Source organism: Mobula birostris, chromosome 2, assembly GCF_030028105.1.
Source record: "Mobula birostris isolate sMobBir1 chromosome 2, sMobBir1.hap1, whole genome shotgun sequence".
Taxonomy (NCBI): domain Eukaryota; kingdom Metazoa; phylum Chordata; class Chondrichthyes; order Myliobatiformes; family Myliobatidae; genus Mobula; species Mobula birostris.
Window position 1 is genome coordinate 133953336 of NC_092371.1, and position 24549 is coordinate 133977884.

The 24549-nt window shown below is 42.5% G+C and overlaps 1 protein-coding gene across 1 annotated transcript in view; it reads right to left on the reverse strand.

Annotated features, from left to right (window-relative positions):
- Positions 1-24549, reverse strand: part of LOC140210901 (dynein axonemal heavy chain 8-like) — a 1093299-nt gene that overhangs the window by 769930 nt on the left and 298820 nt on the right. The window contains exons 26-28 of the mRNA XM_072280167.1: positions 20160-20316; positions 14072-14106; positions 12231-12422 (exon numbers count right to left, since the gene is read on the reverse strand). Coding sequence (XP_072136268.1) covers positions 12231-12422; positions 14072-14106; positions 20160-20316 — 384 coding nt within the window. The remainder of the gene's footprint in view (positions 1-12230; positions 12423-14071; positions 14107-20159; positions 20317-24549) is intronic.

The window sequence follows — 24549 nt, forward strand, 5'->3', positions numbered from 1 at the left end:
TTGGACATGGCATCAAAGGTTTCGGGGAGAAGGCCAGGAACTGGGGTTGAGGAGGAGAGAAAAAAAGGATCAGTCATGATTGAATGGCAGAGCAGACTCAATGGGCCAGATGGCCTAATTCTACTCCTATGTCTTATGGTCTTATTCTGAGGCTCTGTCCTCTGGTCTTAGACTCCCCCAGTATAAGAAATATCCTCTCCACATTCACTCTATCGAGGCCTTTCAACATTCGATAGGTTTCAATGAGATCTCCCTTCATTCTTCTGAATTCCAGAAAGTATAGGCTCAGAGCCAGCAAACACTCCTCATATGATAAGCCTTTCAATCCTGAAATCATTTTCGTGAACCTCCTTTGAACCTTTCTGATGTCAGCTTATCCTTTCTTAGATAAGGGGCCCAAAACTGCTCACTATGCGCCAGGTGGGGCCTCAACATTACATTTTTGCTTATATATTCCAGTCCCCTCAAAATAAATGTTAACATCGCATTTGCCTTCCTCACCACCAACTCAACCTGCAAATGAACCTTTAGGGAATCCTGCACGAGGACTCCCAAGACCCTTTGCACCTCAGATTTCTGAATTCTTCACCATTTAGAAAATAGTCTACATTTTTATTTCTTTTACCAAAGTGAATGACCATACACTTCCCCATACTGTATTACAACTGTAACTTCTTTGCCCATTCTCCTCATCCGTCTGATTCCCTCTGTAGCCTTTCTGCTTCCTCAACACTACTTGCCTCTTCACTTCTTTGCCCATTCTCCCTTGTAACCTTGTATCACCCACAAACCATCAATTCTTTCATCCAAATCATTCACATATATCTTAAAAAGAAGTCTCAGAATAGACTTCTCTGGATCACCACTAATCACTGGCAGCCAACCAGAAAAGGCTCCCTTTATTATCACTCTTTGCCACCTACCCATCAGTCAATGCTCCATCCATGATAGGAGATTGCCTGTAATACTATAGGCTCTTGTTAAGTAGCCTCATGTGCGGTAACTTGTCAGTGGCTTTCTGAAAATCCAAGTACACAATATCCACTGATTCTCCTTTGTTTAAGTTCTTTTCAAAGAATTCCAATAGATTTGCCAGACAAGATTTTCTCTTGAGGAAACCATGCTAACTTCGGCCTATTCTATCTTGTGCCTCCACGTATTCTGAAACCACATCCTTATCAATCACCTCCAACATCTTCCTAACTTCTGAAGTCAGGGTAACTGGCCTATAATTTCCTTTCTTCCTCTCTCTCCCTTTTTGAAGAGTGGAGTGACGTTTGCAATTTTCTAGTCCTCCGGAACCATGCCAGAATCCATTGATTTTTGAAAGATCATTATTAATGCCTCCACAATCTCCTCAGAAACCTCTTTCAGAACCCTGGGGTGTAGACCATCTGGTCCAAGTGAGTTATCTATCTTCAAACCTTTCAGTTTCCCAATCACCTTCTCCCTAGCAATGGCAACTTTACTTAGTTCTGCTACCTGACATTCTCAAACTTCTGGCATACTGTTTGTGTCTTTCACAGTGAAGGCTTATTCGGTTCATCCACCATTACTACCTCTACAGCATCATTTTCCAATAGTCCGAGATATACTCTCACCACTCTTTTACACTTTATACACCTGAGAAAAACTTCTGGTATTCTCTTTAATATTATTGGCGAGCATTCCATCATATGAGGAGAGGAAAAGATGGCGACGCAACGCAGCTCGCAGCGGTCACTCCAGTGGTGTTGTCTGTTATTTGTCAAGTAGGGTGGCGTGCACAATCCTGATTTGATGGAGACAGACGTGAGGGCACGGAGGAACATCTAGTGAAACTTCTGAAATGCCTGCTTTGCTGCTGCTTCTACTGTGTGGTCCAAAATCTACGGAGGGGAAGGCCCTGAGTCCTCAGCTTTGCTTGTTGCTAGGCGGCCAGCACAGGGTCAAAGCACTTGGCAGAGGATGGTGCTTGGAGAGGCTGTGTCAAAGGGCTGGTCAGAGGCTCGAAGTTTTCAGATGGACTCAGAGTCCGTTGCGGTCAGGTGCTTCCAATGGTGCTGCATCGGCAAGTTTGCGGCGCTTGGAGGCTCATGGCGGGGAGAGTTTCTCCCTTCTACTGTCTGAATGAGATGATGAGGCTATCGGGACTTTGAGACTTTTTTTTTACCATGCCCATGGCCTGCTCTTTATTAAATTATGGTATTGCTTTGCACTGTTGTAACTATATGTTATAATTATGTGGTTTTGTCAGTTTTAGTCTTGGTTTGTCCTGTGTTTCTTGTGATATCATTCTGGAGGAATATTGTATCATTTTTTAATGCATGCATTTCTAAATGACAATAAATGAGGACTGAGTGTCCTCATAATCTAATAATCTAATCTAATATTCCAGCTGGTTGTGGACTACAAGAGAAATGGAGACAGGCTAGCCCCTATTGACCACAATGGATCTGGGGTTGAGACGGTGAACAGCTTTAAGTTCCTCGGCATAGACATCACTGAGGATCTCACGTGGTCTGTACACACAGGCTGTGTGGTGAAAAAAACACAACAGCACCTCTTTCACCTCAGACAGTTGAAGAAGTTTGGTATGAGTATTTCCTATAGGGGCATGAATGAGAGCATCCTGACTGGCTGCATCACTGCCTGGTGTGGGAACTGTACTTCCCTCAATCGCGGGACTCTGCAGAGAGTGGAGTGGATAGCCCAGAGCATCTGTAGATGTGAACTTCTCACTATTCAGGACATCTACAAAGACAGGTGTGTAAAAAGGGCCCAAGGATCATTGGAGACCCAAGTCAGCTCAACCACAAACTGTTCCAGCTGCTACCATCCGAGAAATGGTACGGCAGCATAAAAGCCAGGACCAACAGGCTCTGGGACAGCTTCTTCTACCAGGCCATCAGACTACTTAATTCATGCTAACACAACTGTATTTCTACGAGGAGTGATTGATAAGTTTATGGCCTAAGGTAGAAAGAGTCAATTTTAGAAAACCTAGCACATTTATTTTTCCTACATTTACACACTTAGTCCAGCGGTCGTGGAGCATACGGATCCCTTCTTTGTAGAAGTCGGCATCTTGGACCTCCAGAAGTGGTCCACAGCAGGGGTAATTGATAAGTTAGTGGCCTAAGGTAGAAAGAGATGAGGAGAAACTTCAAACTTTCTGCATTTTCACTCAGAGTTGAACTGCACGTGCATGTAATGAGAGCTGTGTAACTCAGCTCCTTCTACCTTAGACCACGAACTTATCAATCACCCCTAATGTGGACCACCTGGAGGTCCAAGATGCTTTTGTTACATGCACGTGCAGTCCAACTCTTTGAGTGATAATGCAGAAAGTTTGAAGTTAATAACTCATCTCCTTCTACCATAGGACACGAACTTATCAACCACCCCTGTTGTGGACCACTTTTACAAAGAAGGGATCTGTATGCTCCACGACCGCTGGACTAAGTGTGTACATGTAGGAGGGGACTATGTTGAGAAATAAATGTGCTAGGTTTTCTCAAAATGACTCTTTCTACCGTAGGCCAAGAACTTATCAATCACCCCTTGCATGTTATATTGACTGTCCTGTTGTACATACTATTTATCATAAATTACTATAAATTGCACATTGCACATTTAGACGGAGATGTAACGTAAAGATTTTTACTCATGTATATGAAGAATGTAAGTAATAAAGTCAATTCAATTCTTTTCCTTTAAAACTATGTTAATTGCCATCTGTTGGTTTTTAAAAACATCTTAATTCTCTAACTACCCACTAATATTTTTGCTGTATTATATGCCCTCTCTTTGGCTTTTATGTTGGCTTTGACTTCTTTTGTCAGCCACATTTGCCTCATCCTACCTTTAGAATACTTCTTCTTCCTTGGGATGTAATTCTCTTGTGCATTCCGATTTCTTCACAGAAACTCCGGCCATTGCTGCTCTGCGGTCATCCCTGCTAATGTTTCTTTCCAATCAGTTTTGGTCAACTCTTTTCTCATGCCTCTGTAACTCTCTTTACCCCACTGTAATACTGATACATCTGAGTTCAGCTTTTCCTTCTCAAATTTCAGGGTGAATTCTATCACATTATGATCACTGCCTCCTAAGGGGTCCTTTACCCTTACTAATCACTAATCAATTCCAGTTTCTTGCACAACCACCCAATCCAGAGTAGCTGATCCCCTAGTGAGGACTACCACAAGCTGCTTTAAGAAGCCATCTCAGGTATTCTACAAACCCCCCCTCTTGGGATTCAGGACCAACCTGATTTTCCCAATTATACCTGCATATTGAAGTGTACCATAACTGTTGTAACATTGTCCTTTTTACTTGCATTTTCTATCTTCTGTTGTAATTTCTGTATATAACAGATTTCTGGCACTGTTGTGCAGGAGGGAAGGAGGGAGAAGAGGAGTATGGTAGTTATAGGGGATTCCATAGTCAAGGGAACAGACAGGAGATTCTGTGAGCCTGATAGAGATACCCTCATGGTGTGTTGCCTCCCAGGTGCCAGGGACTGGGCCCAGAATATTCTGAAGGGAGAGGGCGAGCAGCCAGCTGTCTTGGTACATGTAGGTACCAATAACATAGATAGGAAAAGGGAGGAGGTCCTGAAGAGAAATTTCTGGAGGTCAGGAAGGAAGCTGAGAAGCAGGACCTCCAGGGTAGTAATCTCAGGATTGCTACCTGTGCCACATGCTAGCAAGGGCAAAAATAGTAGGATCAGGCAGATGAATGCGTGGCTGAGAGACTGGTGCAGGGGGAAGGGCTTCAGATTCTTGGATCATTGGGATCTCTTCTGAGGGAAGTATGGCCTGTTCAAAAAGGACAGGTTACACCTGAACCCGAAGGGGACCAGTATCCTGGCAGGAGGATTTAATAGAGCTGTTAGGGAGGGTTTAAACTAATTTGGCAGGGGGATGGGAACCAGAATGATAGAGCGGAGGAGGGCGAAAACAGAAATAAATCTAAGATACTGAGCAGTAAAGGTGTCAGGAAGGACAGGCAGGTGATGGGGTAAATTTGCAGCATTGGGATGAGTTGCAGTGAAATCAAAGCAGAAAGTACCAAATACTAGACTTAAGGAGTTATACTTAAATGCATTCAGCATAAGAAATAAGATGGATGATCTTGTCGTACAGCTACAGATTGGCAAGTATGATATTGTGGTCATCACTGAGACATGGCTAAAGGATGCATTTCTCTGGGAGCTGAACGTCCAAGGATACACAGTGTATCGGAAGGATAGGCAGGTAGGCAGAGGGGGTGGTGCAGACTTATTGGTAAGAAATTATATTAAATCATTAGAAAGAGGTGACATAGGATTGGAAGGTGCAGAATCTTTATGGGTTGAGCTAAGAAATCACAGAGGTAAAAGGACCCTGATGGCAGTTATATACAGCCCTCCTAACAGCTGCAGTAATGTGGACTACAAATTACAACAGGAAATAGAAAAGGCTTGTCAGAAGGGCAGTGTTATGATAATTGTGGGGGAGTTTAACATGCGAGTGGATTGGGAAAATCAGGTTGGCACTGGATCTCAAGAGAGAGAATTTGTAGAATGTCTACAAGATGGCTTTTTAGAACAGCTTGTTGTTGAGCCCACTAGGGGATTGGCTGTACTGGATTGGGTATTGTGTGATGAACCAGAGGTGATTAGAGAGATTGAGCTGAAGGAACCTTAAGGAGACAGTGATCATAATATGATTGAGTTCACTGTGAAATTTGAGAAAGAGAAGCCAAAATCCGATGTGTCAGTATTTCAGTGGAGTAAAGGAAATTACAGTGGCATGAGAGAGGAACTGGCAAAGGTTGACTGGAAAGGGACACTAGCGGGAAGGACAGCAGAGCAGCAGTGGCTGGAGTTTATGTGAGAAGTGAGGAAGGTGCAAGACAGATATATTCCAAAAAAGAAGAAATTTTCGAATGGAAAAAGGATGCAACTGTGACTGAGAAGAGAAGTCAAAGCCAAAGTTAAAGCAAAGGGGAGGGCATACAAGGAAGCAAAAATTAGTGGGAAGACAGAGGATTGGGAAGTTTTTAAAAGCTTACAAAAGGAAACTAAGAAGGTCATTAAGAAGGAAAAGATGAACTATGAAAGGAAACTAGCAAATAATATCAAAGATGATACAAAAAGCTTTTTCAAGTATATAAAGAGTAAAAGACAGGTGAGAGTAGATATAGGACCGATAGAAAATGATGCTGGAGAAATTGTAATAGGAGATAAGGAGATGGTGGAGGAACCGAACGAGTATTTTGCATCAGTCTTCACTGAGGAAGACATCAGCAGTATACTGGACACTCAAGGGTGTCAGGGAAGAGAAGTGTGCGCAGTCACAATTACGACAGAGAAAGTACTCAGGAAGCTGAATAGTCTAGGGGTAGATAAATCTCCCAGACCAGATGGAATGCACCCTCGTGTTCTGAAGGAAGTAGCTGTGGAGGCATTAGCAATGATCTTTCAAAAGTCAATAGATTCTGGCATGATTCCAGAGGACTGGAAGATTGCAAATGTCACTCCTCTATTTAAGAAGGGGGCAAGGAAGCAAAAAGAAAATTATAGACCTGTTAGCTTGTCATCGGTGGTTAGAAAGTTGTTGGAGCCGATTGTCAAGGGTGAGGTTATGGAGTACCTGGAGGCATATGACAAGATAGGTAGAACTCAGCATGGATTCCTTAAAGGAAAATCCTGCCTGACAAACCTATTGCAATTTTTTGAGGAAATTACAGGTAGGCTATACAAGGGAGATGCTGTGGATGTTGTGTATTTGGATTTTCGGAAGGCCTTTGACCAGGTGCCGCACATGAGGCTGCTAAACAAGATAAGAGCACATGGAATTACGGGAAAGTTACATACATGGATAGAACATTGGCTGATTGGCAGGAAACAGAGATTGGGAATAAAGGGATCCCATTCTGGTTGGCTGCCGGTTACCAGTGGTGTTCCACAGGGGTCCATGTTGGGGCCGCTTCCTTTTACGTTCTACATCAACAATTCGGATTATGGAATAGATGGCTTTGTGGCTAAGTTTGCTGATGATATAAAGATAGGTGGAGGGGCCGGTAGAGCTGAGGAAACAGAGAGTCTGCAGAGAGACTTGGATAGATTGGGAAAATGGGCAAAGAAGTGGCAAATGAAATACAATGTTAGAAAGTGTATGGGTATGCACTTTGGTAGAAGAAATAAACGGACAGACTATTATTTAAATGGGGAGAGAATTTAAAGTTCTGAGATGCAATGGGACTTGGGAGTCCTCGTGCAGGATACCCTTAAGGTTAACCTCCAGGTTGAGTCGGTGGTGAAGAAGGCGAATACAATGTCAGCATTCATTTTTAGAGGAATAGAGTATAGGAGCAGTGATGTGATGTTGAGGCTTTATAAGGCACTGGTAAGACCTCACTTGGAATACTGTGTGCAGTTTTGGGCTCCTTATTTAAGAAAGGCTGTGCTGACGTTGGAGGGGGTTCAGAGAAGATTCACTATAATGATTCCGGGAATGAGAAGGTTAACACATGAGGGAAGTTTGACCACTGTTGGATTGTACTCCTTGGAGTTTAGAAGAATGAGGGGGGACCTGATAGAAACATTTCGAATGTTGAAAGGCATGGACAGAGTGGATGTGGCGAAGTTGTTTCCCATGATGGGGGAGTCTAGTACGAGAGGGCATGACTTAAGGATTGAAGGGTGCCCATTCAGAACAGAGATGCGAAGAAATTTTTTTAGCCAGAGGGTAGTGAATCTGTGGAATTTGTTGCCATGGGCGGCAGTGAAGGTCAAGTCATTGGGTGTATTTAAGGCAGAGATTGATAGGTATCTGAGAAGCCAGGGCATCAAAGGTTATGGTGAGAAGGCGGGGGAGTGGGACTAAATGGGAGAATGGATCACTCATGATAAAATGGCAAAGCAGACTCAATGGGCCGAATGGCCGACTTCTGCTCCTTTGTCTTATAGTCTTATAACTCCCAACAGGGTCATTTTACCCTTGCAGCTTCTTAGCTCTACCTGTAATGATTCTACAGCTTCCGACAGAGCCACCCCACCCCCTCTGCCTACCTACATGTCCTATTGATACAATGTGTATCTTTGGACATGAAGCTTCCAGCTACAATCTTCTTTCAGCCACAATTCAGTGATGCCCACAACATCATACCTGCCAATCTGGAACTGCGCTGCAAATCATCTACTTATACCATATATTGCGTGCATTCAAACATAACACCTGTATTCATCACCCTTTTCGATTTGTCCCCTTTTTACATTGCTACTCATCCAGTTGACTACCATTTTGCCCTATCACTAGCCTCTCCTTGCTAGCAGTCTCACTATACATTGCCTTTGTTTGTAAGTGAACTACTCTATCCTTAGCCCTATCACTCCAGCTCTCATCACCCTACCTAATTAATTTAAACCCTCCTGAACAGCTCTAGCAAACCTTCCCACACGGATATTTGTCTCCTTCAGGTTCAAGTGTAACTGTACCTTTTATACAGGTCGTACCTCCCCCAGAAGAGATCCCAAAGATAGAGAAATCTAAACCCCTGCCTCCTGCATCAGTTCCTCAGCCATAAATTCAATTGCTGAATCATCCTATTCTGGTTTGTGACAGGCACCAATCCAGAAATTACTACCCTGGAGGTTATGCTTTTCAGTTTTCTACCTAGCTCCCTAAAACCTCTCTTCAGGACCTTTCACTTTTCCTACTTGTGTCATTTATGCCAAACTGTACCAAGATTTATAGCTGCTCACCTTCCTCCTTTAGAATGCTGTGGACCCAATCCGAGCCATCCCTGACCCTGGCACCTTAGAGACAAAATACCATCCGGGTATCTCTATTGCGGCCAGAGTCTCATCTCTATTCCCCTAACTATGGAATCTCCTATCACTACTGCAGTCCTTTTCACCTCTCTTCTCTTCTGAACCACAGCACCAGGCTCAGTGCCAGAAACCTGGTCACACAGCTCCCCCCGGTAGGTCATCCCCTTCAACAGTAGCCAAAGTGGTATACTTATTATTGATGGGAACAGCCACAGGGGTACTCTGCACTGGCTACCCATTTCCCTTCCTTCTTTTGACAGTCATCCAATTACCTAGCGGTGATCACCTCCCTCCCATCTATCTCTCATATTAGCTGAACGTTATCGAACTGCAGCTGCAGTTCCTTAACACGTACTCTGAGGAGCTGCAGCTTGGCGCACCTGGTGCAGATGTGATTGTCTGGGAGGTGGAGGTTATTCAGAATTCTCACATCTCGTAAATAGATACTTACCTCACCCAAGACTAATCTCAACAAAGCCAAATGAGCCAAAGCCACTCAAACACCGGCCCACTCACACAATGGCCACTTCCTGCCTTATTTTTATTTGCACTTTTGAATGAATTCCATTCACTGATTGGGTGCAGTCCAATTCTGAAAACTGCTGCAAAGTGCTACTTTTTAAAATCTTCATCCACATACCTAAGTAAAATCGTCGCTTCTCGTGCCCCACTCACCGACTGGGCTTAGTCCAACTCCAATTTGTCATGTCATTTAGATGGCATGCCAAATCTTCACAAACTTCTAAAAGTAGAGACCCTGCCGTGTTTTCTTTGTAATGGCACTTACAAGTGAGAAGCTATTGTTGGGGCACCACTCAACCAGATTATTTGTCTCCTTCCTGCATGCTGATTTGTCACCATCTTTGATTCGGCCTACAACAGTGGTGTTGTTATCAAACTTAAATATGGCATTGAAGATGTGCTTAACCTCAGATTCATAAGTATACAGCAAGTAGAGCAGGGGACTAAACACACAGCCTTGTGGTGTACCTGTGCTGATCGCGATTGTGGAGGAGTTATTATTTCCAATCCGAACTGACTGGGGTCTGCAAGGTGGGAAATTGAGGATCTAGCACAGGATGGCATTGAGGCCTTGGTCACAGAGCTTATTGATTAATTTTGAGGGGAAAATAGTATTGAATGCTGAGCTAGTCTATAAAGAGCATCCTGATAAATGCACTTTCACTGTCTAGATATTCCAGGGTTGAGTGGAGAGCCAATGAAATAGCATCTGCTGTGGACCTGTTGTGCAAGTAGGCAATCTGCTGCAGATCCAAGTTGCTCCTCCATCAGGAGTTGATATGTTTCATCACCAACCTCGCAAAGCATTTCATCACAGTGGATGTAAATGTTACTGGACAACAGTCATTCAGGCACATTACCATGTTCTTCTTGGGCACCGGTATAATTGAGGCTTTCTTAAAGCAGGTGGGAATCTTAGGCGAGAGGTTAATGATATCAGTGAACACCCGCCAGTTGATCAGCACAAATCTTCAGTACTTGGCCAGGTACCTGTCTGGGTCAGGTGCATTCTGTGGGTTCACCCTCTTGAAGGATGCTCTCATGTTAGCCTCAGAGACTGAAATCACAGAGTAATTGGGGGCTATGGGAGTTCGGAAAGGTGCCTCTGTGTTTCGTTGCTCAAAGCTAGCATATAACGTATTGAGCTCATCTGGGAGAAAAACCTATGTTGTCATATAGGTTGTCTCTACCCCAGAAGAGATTTCAATAATCCAAGAACCATATTCCTGCAACAGCTTCTCAGTTTGAAATTTATCTGGCTAATCCTATTTCTGACCTCGTTAGCATGTAGCACTGGGTGTAATAGAGGGATCACTATCCTTGACGTTCTGCTTTCTAACTTCTTACCAAGCTCCCTATACACATTCTGGAGGATTGCATCCCTTGTTCTACCTACGTTGTTTGTAACAATATGTATAACCATCTCTGGCTGTATAACAACCTCTTATATTGCTCAGCAGCCTCATGTGTGGCACCATGTCAAAAGCCTTCAGAAAATTCAAGTAAATAACTTCCACTGACTCCACTTTATCTATCCTGCTTGTTATTTCTACAAAATCTCTAACATGTTTTTCAGACAAGATTTTTCCTTAAAAAAACCATGCTGACTTTGGCCTATTTTATCATGTACTTCCAAGTACTCTAGAATTTTATTCATAATAATTGTCTCTAAAATCTTACCAATCACTGAGGTCAGGCTAACCAGCTTGCAATTTCCTCTTTCCCTTCTTAAACAGGGTGCTATATTTGACCAATCTTATAAGATCTTCCCTGACTACAGTGATCCTTGAAAGTTACTCCTAATGCCTTCAGGCCAATCAGTTTCCTCAGCACCTTTTCCTTAGTAATGGCCTCTGCATTCACTTCTTTCCCCAGACTCTCTTGAACTTCTGGCATGTTACTAGTGTCTTCTGCTGTGAAGACTGACGCAAAATGCCTGTTCAGTTCCTCTGCCATTTCCTTGTACTCCATTACTACTTCTCCAGTATTATCTTCCAGCAGTCTAATGTCCATTAAAAAAACTGCAATCCTCATAAATAGTCTCACTTAAGAAGCACTGGATTTAAGAAGCACATGGAGGGATGGGACTTGAAGGGATATGGGCTGAACATAGGAAATTGGACTAGCTGGGTGGGCACAATGGTTGGCATGAATCTAAGGGCCCATCAAAGGACTTGCACCTGTGCTATATTACTCTGTGATTCTAATCTTCCTTCTTATTATTGTAGGGTCTATCCTTCTCCTCCCTTCTTGCTTTTTAAAGTTATGCTCAGTTGGTTTTTAAAGGCTTCCCACTAATCTTTGCCATATTTTATGCCTTCACATTTGCTTTCATGTTATCCCTGTTTTCCCTTGTCTGCCATAGTTGCCTCATCCTCCCCTAAGTTTGCTTCTTCTTTCCTGGGATGAAATTCTGCTATGTCTCCTGAATTACTCCCAGAAATTCCTGCCATTGCTACTTCACTGTCTTCCCCTTCCAAACAACTCTGTCCAGGTCCTCCATCAGGCCTCTGTAGTTAACTTTATTCAACTGTAATACCATTACATGTAATTTCAGCTGCTCCCTCTCAAACTTCAGAGTGAATTCTAGTGAATATTCTAATCATTAGCAACTTAGCTAATGATTCTCCCTAATTCTTGTTCATGGGTTTCAATACGGCTGAACATTCCATCTACCTTTACTATCTCTCCTATCAGTGCTCTGCTCCTGAACCTAATTTTTGAAAAACTGATAATTTTTACAGTTGAAAGCTTATAAGATCATTTCAACAACTTTCTTGAGTGCTTATAGTTATACGGAATTCCAAAGAGTTTTGGGAATTGGTGAGGACCAATCACCAAAATGCAGCGAGGGCATTCTGGGCAGGAGATACTTAAGGAGAGAAATGGGTGAAAACTGATACAATACCTTAACTGTAGTATCTCTATCTTCTAACCACAGCATTTTGAATTTTTGAAAACATTCTAGTGCACGAGCAACAGCACCCCTCATAGTATTGACTGAAGTAGACAGTATTACAATTAATTTGGCTACGTCTTTGTGTTCTGCCACATTATGATAAAAACTCTTCAGCCGCTTGAAACTTTTACTTTCATTCAACTCTGAAAGAAGAAAAAATACATACAAATTTAGAAACATAAAATCATAAAATAGACTATTTACTTATGGTGATCTCAGAATAAAAATCAAGACTAGTATTTTGGAGATTCTACTCTGTGCGAGAGTTCTCACAGAATCTAGCTGAAGCATGAAATGTCATTGTACCAAAAATTATGGTGAGACCAGAACTGAAAAGTCTTTGACCCCTGAAAGAAATTCTCAGGACAGAAAAAAAGTAACTAGTGAGATAGTTGATGTGTTCATTATAAATTTTGAAAATTCCCCCGACTCATTGTTAAGTTCCATTACATTGGAAGACAGCAAATGAAACTCCTTTATTGAAAAGGAGAGACAGAAAGTTGGAAACGAAAGGACAGTTAGTTTAACTTCTGTCATAGAATAAATGCAAGAAGTTATTATTAATTATGGATACACAGAAAAAAATCAAAGTAAACAGGCAAAGTTAACATGGTTTTGCGAAAGGGAAAGTAGAGATTTAGGATGGAAGGCAGTAAAAATGTCTTCGAAATGCAGCATCCATGCTTGACACCCTCCAATCATATACTGTTACAGTGACAATGTGGATATGATGCTATTGTTGGCAATCTTCCTAACAAAAATGTAAGGCCCAGCCTCAGAAATGGTCTGACTACTGGTTAAATCACGCCTGAACACTCTCAAAATTGAAAAATAAGTTAGAATAGCTATGAATCAGCCTGGTACTAAAAACTTTGAAAAATATGTAAAGAATTTTACTTAGATCTTTATAGTATATATATCTTTATTTATTGCAGAGAGGCTAAGCACAGCTCAAATACCATATTAGATTGGCTGATGACACCACTATCGTTGGCTGAATAAAAGGTGTTGATGAATCAGTATACAGGAGGATATCCGAACAACAACTTCTCACTCAATGTAAGCAAGAAAAAGGAGCTGATTATTGACTACAAGTGAAGAAGATCGGAGATCCATGAACCAGCTTTCATCAGGGGAAATCAGAGGTGGAGAGGGTCAGCAACTTTAAATTCCTCGGTATGTCATTTTAGAGGATCTGTCCTGGGTGTAGCATGTGACGTTACAAAGAAAACACAGTAGCACCTCTACTTTCTTAGAAGTTTGCAAAGATTTGGTACGTCATAGTTAAAAAGGTATAAAAAAGACAATCTACTGTTTACTGAGTAATGAATTATGTATTTAAATGAAATCCGGAACAAATTAGGACACTACCAATACTACTACAGTACTATAAAATTGCGTATCAGTTCTTAATAGTTATCGATGGAAGAATTCAGTAATTTCTAACTTGCTGAAATAGTGAAATCGTTTCATTTCAACTCCTGGCCATTTCTGACATTTCCAAATCTGAATGCTTGAAACCACAGTGAGCAAAACAGTTTTGAATTGTTTTATCTGCTTATTTCTTGCTAACTATCAGTGACAAAGATCACTTCTGTTTGAACACAAGCACATACAACTAATGCTATTTAAAAACTGTTCACTCTAAGCACAGTGTAGACAACAGTTTCCTGCCCCAATTAAGCCGCTCTCTGAACAGCGATATATTTTCAGACTCACATTTTCTATGGCTGTCATCACTGAGATATATCTTATTGTGTAACATTCTTTGGTTACACTCATGCCTAGACTCTCCGTTGTTGACTCCATCTACATTTCCCACTGCCTTGGGAAAGAAGCTGACAAAATCAAGGTCCCTTCCCACCCAGCTCATTCTCCCTTCTATTTTTGCCTACAGGGAAAAAATTCAAGAGTCTGAGAACATGAACAACCTCGAAAAAGTTAGGACTGGTCCACAAATTAAAATTCTGAAATACAGCAAGGCAAATTTTAAAGTCATTAGATAGGAATGTTCAAAGCCTGATTGGGAAAGACTGCTTGCAGGTAAATGGACACCTGGCAAGTGTGAGGCTTTTAAAAGTAAGTGACATAAGGAGAGCTTTATGATAAAGCGATTGTTCTGTTAGAGTGAAGGGCAGGGCACGCAGAATTACAGAAGCCCGGTTGACAGGGGATATTGGTGCACCAAGAAAATCAAAGATGCATACATCAAGTATAGGCAGCTGGGATCAAGTGAATCCATTGAGGTGTTGTATTTTGGTGAGTTAAACTAGGACTGAGATTACAAGTAAATGGCAGGACTCTGAAGAGTGTGGTGGAATACAAGGACCAAGAAGTATAGACCCTGAAAGTGACGAGATAAGAAGACAGGGGTGGTAAAGAAGGCATATGGTACATCAGTCAGGGAATTAAGTACAGGGATTGTGATGTCATGCTACGAGTACAGATTGTTACTATTCACAGAAAGGCAGTGCAGTTTAAAACTAAGCACAGAGTTTTTGTAGCTAATCTGCATGGAGTGGGTCAAGCAGCTTCTGTGGAGGGAAAGGAACTATCAGTGTTTTGGGTCAAGAATCTGCAGAAGGAGTAAGAATCAAGAGGGATTGAGATAGAGGCTCACAAAGTTCCTAGAGGCTGTGTGCCTGCGAGATCTGATGCCTTTCCTCCTATAATTATCAACTCCTAATCAGTCGTGTTGCAGCCAGTGAGGGTGCATTGCAATGAAGGAGTAAGCAGGCAAATTAAAGTGGAAGTCTGATGTTAACTGAATACTCAAGGGTTATTAGTTGACATTTCTATAATTTTTGTGAAATGGAATGCATAAGGTCATATGGATTTGACTAGAAGCTATGATCAGGAAGCTGCTGAAAATGGTTAGCATCAATGTAAAGGCAATGTGGTGCAAGAAGTATTTTGTTTCATTCTTAATTCATGGACTAGCTGAGCAGAAGCTCTGTATCCATGTAGTATTGCCCATAACTTTAATTTAACCAAGTGATGTAGCTGTTGTTACGAGGTCAGCATTTAAATTTATCTTTTAAAGAGGTGCAGTCTTTCTGGTGAAAACACACCAAAGTATTGTGAGGAAAGAAGTTCTAGGATTTATCACCAACGGAAAAAAGACAACAAAGATTTAATAGAAAATGCTGGAAATATGCAAATCAAGCAACATTTTAGAGAGAAAAGCAGAGTTAATATTTCAGTTGACATTTTGCTGAGAATGGAAAATATATCAATTTATTTTACTTTCAATTTTACTCTGTCATATCATAGCTGGTTGAGCAGGAGAAAAGCAAGTCCCTATAAAGCCATACTGAGAACATAGGAATCTACAGCACATTACAGGCCCTTCGGGCCAAAATGTTGTGCTAATCATATAACCTACTCTAGAAACTGCCTAGACATTACCCTGCCGCATAGCCCTCTATTTTTCTAAGCTCTATGTACCTATCCAAGAGTCTCTATTGTATCCGCCTCCACCACCGTCACCGGCACCAGCAGCACACCCCTGACATCCCCTCTGTACCTACTTCCAAGCACCTGAAAACTACGCCCCCTTGTGTTAGCCATTTTAGCCCTGGGAAAAAGCCTCCAGCTATCTGCACGATCAATGCCTCTCATCATCTTATACACTTCTATCAGGTTACCTCTCATGACCTGTTGCTCCAAGGAGAAAAGACCAAGTTCACTCAACCTATTCTCATAAGGTACGCTCTCCAATCCAGCCAACATATTTGTAAATCTCCTACTCTTTTGATAGTATCCACATCCTTCCTGTATTGACGTGACCAGATCTGATCACAATACTCCAAGTGGGGTCTGACCAAGGTCTATATAGCTGTAACATTACCTCACGGCTCCTGAACTCAATCCCATGGTTGATGAATGCCAACACACCATATGCCTTCTTAACAACACTGTCAATCTGCGCAGTAGCTTAGAGTGTCCTATGGACACAGACCCCAAGATCTCTCTGAGATCTTTTATTTCCTTTGTGAAAACAAAATAATAAACTCACATTCTTCACAGAATAATGTAATTGGGGCTAAAAGGCTCAACTGATAGTATTTTTGAAATAATAAAGTTAAGCAATACAATGTAAAGTTATTCATATTACTGTACTTGAATACAAAGAAAACTACCAACATTATCAATGAGACGTTAATCAGCGGTTTGATCAGGGCATGACTGCGCAAGCGCGTGGACGTCAGCCAGTTAGAATAGCGAGAAGAGTGTAAAAGGAGACAGTTATTTCTTTAGCAGTTTGATCGGGGCACGACTGCGCTAGCTCGTGTACGTCAGCCAGGTAGAACAGCGAGAAGAGTTTAAAAGGAGACAGCTTTATAGAGTGGGCACATGGGTAGAGGGAGACAGAGTAGGAAATAATGGCTTCGGCAGTAACGGGTCAAGGCGAGGTAGGTTGCCTGTGTAGAATACAGACAGGAAGTATGTTTGTGAAGCCAGTGTTCTGTGCTCAGTGTTAGATGTGGGAAGTACTGAAGACTCCCAGCCTCTCAGACGGCCACATTTGCGCCAGGTGCATCCAGCTGCAGCTCCTTAGGGACCATGTTAGGGAACTAGAGATGCAGCTTGATGACCTTCATCTGGTCATGGAGAGTGAGGAGGTGATAGATAGGAGCTATAGGCAAGTAGTCACACCAGGGCCTCATAAGATAGATAAGTAGGTAAAAGTCAGGAGAGGGAAGGGCAAGAGTCAGATCCTAGAGAGTACCCCTGTGGCTGTCCCCCTTAACAATAAGTACTGCTGTTTGAGTATTGTTGGGGGGGGGGAACAGCCTACCTGGGGGAAGCAACAGTGGCCGAACCTCTGGCACAGAATCTGGCCCTTTGGCTCAGAAGGGTAGGGAAAGGAAGAGGATTGCAGCAGTGATAGGCGACTCTATAATTAGGGGGTCAGACAGGCGATTCTGTGGACAGCACGGATACAACAGGAATTCTGCAGATGCTGGAAATTCAAGCAACACACATCAAAGTTGCTGGTGAACGCAGCAGGCCAGGCAGCATCTCTAGGAAGAGGAAGTCTAGGAAGAGCAGTCCTGACGAAGGGTCTCGGCCTGAAACGTGGACTGTACCTCTTCCTAGAGATGCTGCCTGGCCTGCTGCGTTCACCAGCAACTTTGATGTGTGTTGCAAGAAGCACGGATGGTAGCTTGCCTCCCAGGTGCCAGGGTCCGGGATGTTTCTGATCGCGTCCACCATATCCTGAAGTGGGAAGGAGAACAGCCAGAGGTCGTGGCATGTATTGGTATCAATGACATAGGCAGGAAAAGGGAGGAGGTCCTGAAAACAGACTACAGGGAGTTAGGAAGGAAGTTGAGAAGCAGGACCTCTAAGGTAGTAATCTCGGGATTACTGCCTGTGCCACGCAACAGTGAGTACAGGAAAAGAATAAGGTGGAGGATAAGTGCGTGGTTAAGAGATTGGAGCAGAGGGCAGAGATTCAGATTTCTGGATCATTGGGACCTCCTTTGGGGCAGGTGTAACCAATATCCTGGCGGGGAGGTTTGCAAAGGCTATTGGGGAGAGTTTAAACTAGAATTGCTGGGGGTAGGAACTGAACTGAAGAGACAGGGGAAGAGGCGGTTGGCTCACAGATAGAGAAAGCTTGGAGACAGTGTGAGAGGGAGAATAGGCAAGTGATAGAGAAAGGATGCGTTCAGACTGACGGTTTGAGATGTGTCTATTTTAATGCAAGGAGTATTACGAACAAAGCGGATGAGCTTTGAGCATGGATCAGTACTTGGAGCTATAATGTTGTGGCCATTACAGAGACTTGGATGACTCAGGGGCAGGAATGGTTACTACGAGTGCCAGGCTTTGGATGTTTCAGAAAGGACAGGGAAGGAGGCAAAAGAGGTGGGGGCATAGCACCGTTGATCAGAGATAGTGTCACGGCTGCAGAAAAGGAGGAAGTCATGGAGGAATCGTCTACGGAGTCTCTGTGGGTGGAAGTTAGGAACAGGAAGGGGTCAATAACCTTCCTGTTTTTATAGACACCCAATAATAACAGGGACATCGAGGAGTAGATAGGGAGACAGATACTGGAAAGGTATAATAATAACAGGGTGGTGGGATATTTTAATTTCCCAAATATCAATTGGCATCTCCCTACAGCGAGGGGGTTTAGGTGGGGTAGAGTTTGTTAGGTATGTTCAGGAAGGCTTCTTGACACAGTATGTAAATAAGCCTACAAGGGGAGAGGCTGTACTTGATCTGGTATTGGGAAACAAACCTGGTCAGGTGTCAGATCTCTCAGTGTGAGAGCATTTTGGAGATACAGATCACAATTCTATCTCCTTTACCATAGCATTGGAGAGGGATAGGAACAGACAAGTCAGGGAAGCATTTAATTGGAGTAAGGGAAAATATGAGGCTATCAGGCAGGAACTTGGAAGCATAAATTGGAAACAAATGTTCTCAGGGAAACATATAGAAGAAATGTGGCAAATGTTCCGGGGATATTTGCGTGGAGTTCTGCATAGGTACGTTCCAATGAGACAGGGAAAGGATGTTAAGGTACAGGAACTGTGGCGTACAAAGGCTGTTGTAAATCTAGTCAAGAAAAAAAAGAAGCGCTTACGAAAGGTTCAAAAAACTAGGTAATGATAGAGATCTAGAAAATTATACGGCTAGCAGGAAGGAGCTTAAGAATGAAATTAGGAGAGCCAGAAGGGACCATGAGAAGGCCTTGGCAGGCAGGATTAAGGAAAACCCCAAGGCATTACACAAGTATGTGAAGAGCAAGAGGATAAGATGTGAAAGAATAGGAGCAATCAAATGTGACAATGGAAAAGTGTAAATGGAACCGTTGGAGATAGCAGAGGTACTTAATGAAAACCTTGCTTCAGTATTCACTATGGAAAAGGATCTTGGCGATGACTTACAGCAGACTGAAAAGCTTGAGCATGTAGATATTATGGAAAAGGATTTGCTGGAGCTTTTGGAAAGCATCACGTCACTGGTACCCAATGCAATGTACCCCAGCTGCTGTGGGAGGTAAAGGAAGAGATTGCTGAGCCTCTGGCAATGATCTTTGTATCATCAATGGGGATGGGAGAGGTTCCGGATGACTGGAGGGTTGCAGATGTTGTTCCCTTATTCAAGAAAGGACGAAGAGATAGCCCAGGATATTATAGACCAGTGAGTCTTACTTCAGTGGTTGGTAAGTTGATGGAGAAGATCCTGAGGGGCAGGATTTATGAACATTTGGAGAGACATAATATGATTAGGAATAATCACCATGGCTTTTTCAAAGGCAAATCATGCTTTACAAGCCTAATGGTATTTTTTGAGGATGTGACTAAACACATTGCTGAAAGTCAAGCAGTAGATGTAGTGTATATGGATATTTGCAAGGCATTTGACAAGGTATGCCAAGCAAAGGCTTATTGAGAAAGTAAGGAGGCATGGGATCCGAGCGGACATTGCTGTGTGGATCCAGAACTTGCTTGCCCACAGAAGGCAAAATGTGGTTGTAGACGGGTCATATTCTGCATGGGGGTACATGGAGCTTTGAAAAATAGAGAGCAATGGGTAACCCTAGATAACTTCTAAGGTAAGGACATGTTTGGCACAGCTTTGTGGGCTGAAGGGCCTGTATTGTGCTGTATGTTTTCTATGTTTCTATTATTATCATTAATTCTGACTTATCATTTGCAAATTATTTATGTGGTTTACAAATCTGGAAAAAAACATTAAGGTATGAAATGTCATTTTGTTTACTAATCAGCATAACATGATACACCTTTTAATATTGGGATCCAAAAAAAATGACTACTCTCTATTTTTCTTGTTTTTAAACATGTTGTTAAAGGTTTATTCCCTTGAATAGAAAACATTATGACAACTTAGAACAACTAGTTTGCAAGCATGATTTACCTGTTCCACTCAGTAATTCATAATTATCTTGGTTTTTTGACTGCCTCCACTGTACTACTCGGCGGCTAACTTCCAAAACCATTTGGACAATTCGGATGATGGCATGCTGAATTTCATCCAAATTTGGTACCATAATCTACGTTACAAAAGTAAATATTTTAAAAATAGTCATAGCTTATTGTAAAGTGACAAAATTTCAGTGAAAACAGATTTTAACAAAGAGTCATACAGCATGACGTATGATGTGGTGAGCCATTTAGTTGTGGGCAACCATCCACACTGGAGTTTGAATGGGAGAAGCTAAAATCAGATGCATCAGTATTACAGTGGAGTAAAGGGAACTATAGAGAGATTAAGTAACAGCAGATGAGCAATGGCTGAGTTTCTGCAAGCAACTTGGAAGACGCAGGATAAATATATCCCAAAGAAGAAGTAGCATTCTAAAGTTAGGATGATGCAACTGTGGCAGACAATGGAAGTCAAAGACAGCTTACAAGCAAAAGAGAAGGCATATACTAGAGCAACAATTAGTGGGAAGCTAGAGGATTGGGAAGCTTTTAAAATACAACAGAAAACAACTAAAAAAGCAATAAGGAGAAAAAAGAATAAATCTGAAGGTAAGCTTGTCGAAAATATTAAAGAGGATGCCAAAAGAATTTTTTCAGATAGCTAAAGAGTAAAAGATAAGCAAGAATGGATATCAGACTGATGGAAAGTGACACTGGAAAGGCAGTAACGGTGGGACAAAGAAATAGCGGCCAAAAAAAAAGCATTTTATGTTATTCTTTACTGTGGAAGATACCAACAGTATGCCAGAATTCAAGAGTGTCAGGAGGCAGAAGTAAGAGTTGTCACTATTGCTAAGGCGAAGGTGCTTGGCAAGCTGAAAGGTTTGAAGGTAGATAGTCTTCTCCTCCTTTATTCTTCATTCTTCATCTATTAGGCACAGTTAGTGCAGTGAGAAAGACTCTAGGGACTGTGTTGTGTTCTTTGTGTGAGATATGGGAATTCTGGCGGACCTACAGCCTCCCATATAAACATATCTGCACCAGGTGCGCTGAGCTGCAGCTCCTTGCAAAATGTTTTAAGGAAATGGAGCTGCAGCTTGATCACCTTCGGCTCATATGGGAGACTGAGGAACTGATACATAAAAGGTAGTCACCCCTAGGTTGCAGGAGGCAAGTAACTAAATGACTGTCAGGAGAAGAAAGGGAAATGTGCAGCCAGTACAGAACACCCATATGGCCGTTCCTCTCAATAATAAGTATAGCTTTTCAGATACAGTTGAGAGCAATGACCTACTGGGGGGTTGCGGGGGGGGAAGCCACAGCGACTAGGTTTCTGGCACAGAGTCTGGTGCTGCGGCCCAGAACAAAAGAGAGGTGAAGGGGACTGCAATAGTGATAGAAGATTTAATAGTTAGAGGAATAGAGATGAGAGTCTGCAGATGGTATGTTTCCTCCCAGGTGCCAGGGTCAGGGACGCTTTGGATCCGGCCCACAGCTTTCTAAAGAGGCAGGGTAAGCAGCCAGAAGTCTTGGTACATATTGACACCAATGATGTAGGTAGGAAAGGTGAAGAAATGCTGAAGAGAAAATTTAGAGAGTTAAGTAAAAAAAAAGGAAAGGTACGTCGCATACGGAGTTTCTCTGGTTAGCGGATGATTTCCCTCCACGCCTCTCTGACATAGTGCGGAACCATGTACGAGGCAAGCTACAGCAGTGGTTTGCCATTGCCTTCTGCTGGGTGAGGTTCCAAAGAGATCACCAGCTCGTAATCCAGCACGGATGGAAAGCGTACAGGGGAGCCGACTGGATTCAAACTCGGGACCTTCTGTCCCGAAGTCCAGTGCTGATGCCACTACGCCACCAGCTGGGTCCAACAGAAAGCTGAAAAGCAGGACCTCCAGTATAGTAATCTCCATGCCACATGCCAGGGAGGGCAAGAATAGGATGATTTGGCAGATGAATGCGTGGCTGAGGAACTGGTGCAGGGGGCAGTGTTCAGACTTTTGGGTCATTGGGACCTCTTCTGGGGAAGGCACAACTTGTATAAAAGGAATGGATTACACCTGAACCTGAGGGGGACCAATATCATTACAGGCAGGTATGCTAGAAATGTTTGGGAGGGTTTAAACTAATTTGGCAGGGGGATGGGAACTGGAGTGATAGGGCTGAGGATGGGGCAGTTGGTTTACAAACAAAGGCAGTGTGAGACTCCTAGCAAGGACAGGTTGATGATAGGGCAAAATTGCAATCAACGACCTGAGTTGCAAGGTAAAGGGACAGAGGGAGTGATGAGCCTCTGTTGGTAAAATTGAAATCAAATCCTTAGAATGAGCTGGCATAAAATTGGAAGGTATAGAATCATTGTGGGTGGAGCTAAAAAATTGGAAGGGTAAAAGACCCTGATGAGAGTTATATACAGACCTCAGAATAGTAGTAAAGATGTAGGCTACAAATTACAATGGGAGGTACAAAGCGTGATTGATAAGTTTGTGCCCGAAGGTAGAAAGAGTCAATTTTAAAAAGGCTAGCACATTTATTTTTCAACATAGTCCCCTCCTACATTTACACACTTAGTCCAGAGGTCGTGGAGCATATGGATCTTGGACCTCCAGAAAGCGTCCACAGCGTGGGTGATTGATAAGTTTGTGGCCTAAGGTAGAAGGAGATGAGTTATACAGCTTTCGTTACATACACATGCGGGTCAATTCTTTGAGTGATTATGCAGAAAGTTTGAAGTTAATAACTCATCGCTTTCTACCTTAGGCCACGAACTTATCAATCACCCCTGATGAGTTATTAACTGATGAGCTCTTAACTTCAAACTTTCTGCATAATCACTCACAGTTGAACTGCATGTGCATGTAATGAGAGCTGTATAACTTACCTCCTTCTACCCTAGGCCACAAACTTATCAATCATCCCTCATGGAATGCGCATATCAAAAGGGCAGTTTTACCATAGTCATAGGGGATTTGAATATGTAGGTAGATTATGAAAATCAGGTTGGTGCTGGATCCCGAGAGGAGGAACTTGTAGAATGTTTACAAAATGACTTTTTAGAGCAGCTCATGGTTGAGCTCATTAGGTGATCAGCTATTCTGCAATGGAACAAAATTGATTCGAAAGCTTAAGGTAAAGAAACTTAAGGTAAGGAGAGAGGAGCTAACCAAAATTGATTGGAAGGGGACACTAGCAGGGATGACAGCAGAGCAGTAATGGCTGTAGCAACCTCTCCTTATTTTTCAGGTCTTCTAGTACTGGCAACATTCTCATAAATCTCCTCTGTATTCTTTCCAGTTTAACCACATCTTTTCTATAATAGGCTGACTGAAACTGAACACAATACTCGAAATGCAACTTCACCAGTGACTTATTGTTTCTGTTCCTTTCCACGCCATCTGGCGCATCGGGCAGCAACCTTGCCGTTTCTTTAGCATTTTTGTCTGCTTTTTATGAGGCCGAGTTGCTAGCTCAATGCTGCTGTGGAATAAGCTGTCAGAGGATGTAGTAGAGGCAGATACATTAACATCCTTAAAAGATAAAAAGATACAAAGTCAAATAGAACAGGCCCATTTCCATGCCTTGTAACTAGGGAGAGCGTAGGACCAGTCCAGGATGGAGGAAATTTATGCTTGGAGTCAGAGGATATGGATGAGGTACAGAAAGTGTACTTCGCGTCATTAACAAGAGAAAATCTGCAGGTGCTGGAAATCAGAGCAACACACACAATATGCTGGAGGAACTCAGCAGGCCAGGCAGAATCTATAGTAAAGAGTACAGTTGACGTATCAGGCCGGAACCCTTCGGCAGGACCAAGGAGAAGAGGGATGATGAGAGCAGTGAAGGGCATGCTAATGTGTGAGGGCGCATTAAGATCAATAAGGGGGTGGATCTGGATCTGTTAATGTGGAAAGGTCCTCAGGCCTGATGGGATATATCCCAGGTTATTGAAAGAAGCAAGAGAGGAGATTGCTTGGGCCTTGTTGAATATCTTTGTCTCCTCACTAGCAACAGGCAAGGTTCTGAAGGACTGGAGTTTCCTTTGTTCAAGAAGGGAAATAGTGCTAATCCAGGAAATTACAGGTTTGAAAGGTACACATCAGTGGTAGGGAAGATATTGGAAAGGATTCTTGGGGATAGGATTTAAGTATATTTAGAAAGACATAACCTGATTAAGGAGTTAAAATGGCTTTGTGTGGGGTAGATCATGTTTTACAAACTTGATTGAATTTTTAAGGAGGTGACAAAGGTGATTGATGTGGATAGGGCAGTGGATGTTGTCTACATGTACATTAGTAAGGCACTAAATAGAGAAGTTTAAATTTGATATGTACCCCAAATCACTATGAAATTATCCCTAA